The following is a 574-nucleotide window of genomic DNA, read 5'->3' on the forward strand; positions in this document are numbered from 1 at the left end:
TCAAAAGAAATCCCTATGAACTGACCTCGAAGTCAATGTCAGGATTGGGGTCCTCACAAACCCACAGCTTCCCGTCTCGTTCCTTGAAGAAGCAGCGGCAGTTGGGGATCTTCCTGGAGATGCGGTTATATTTTTAGTGATTTATATTTTTTCGCACTATAAGCATAGCCTCTGATTGTGGTTCAGGGTCTGTTCGGGATTTCCCCCCCCTAAGAATCCACCTTCACCGCCTCTCCCCTCCTCCCTCCCTCTCTCCTCACCCCTCCCTCCCTCCCCACCCCTCCCTCCCTCCCTCCCCACCCCTCCCCATACTCCCCCACCTCTCCCCATCCTCACCTCTGATAGTGCCTCAGGGCCTGTTCAACGTGTTCAGGGTTCAGGGGCTTGACGGTGTTGTACCTGTAGCGTCCGCCTGTGTGCTTGCATCCGATGTCGTGTCCTGCTTTGAACATTTCCACCTCTCGAAAGACAGGCCACAGCCATTTGAACTCGCGGCCTTCTGTGAGTCTGGAGAAAATGGATACTTTTTCAATAAAAACTATTTTCAGATTTGCATGAAAAAAGGGTAGGTGTT

General features: G+C 51.9%; 1 protein-coding gene across 1 annotated transcript in view; it reads right to left on the reverse strand.

The window, feature by feature from the left end:
* The window catches only part of LOC119594693, a 3,143-nt gene that overhangs the window by 2,146 nt on the left and 423 nt on the right, over window positions 1–574 (reverse strand). The window contains exons 2-3 of the mRNA XM_037943749.1: window positions 337–507; window positions 26–113 (exon numbers count right to left, since the gene is read on the reverse strand). Of these exons, the coding sequence (XP_037799677.1) occupies window positions 26–113; window positions 337–507 (259 nt within the window). The remainder of the gene's footprint in view (window positions 1–25; window positions 114–336; window positions 508–574) is intronic.

The sequence above is a fragment of the Penaeus monodon genome, chromosome 34, assembly GCF_015228065.2.
Source record: "Penaeus monodon isolate SGIC_2016 chromosome 34, NSTDA_Pmon_1, whole genome shotgun sequence".
Classification (NCBI taxonomy): Eukaryota; Metazoa; Arthropoda; class Malacostraca; order Decapoda; family Penaeidae; genus Penaeus; species Penaeus monodon.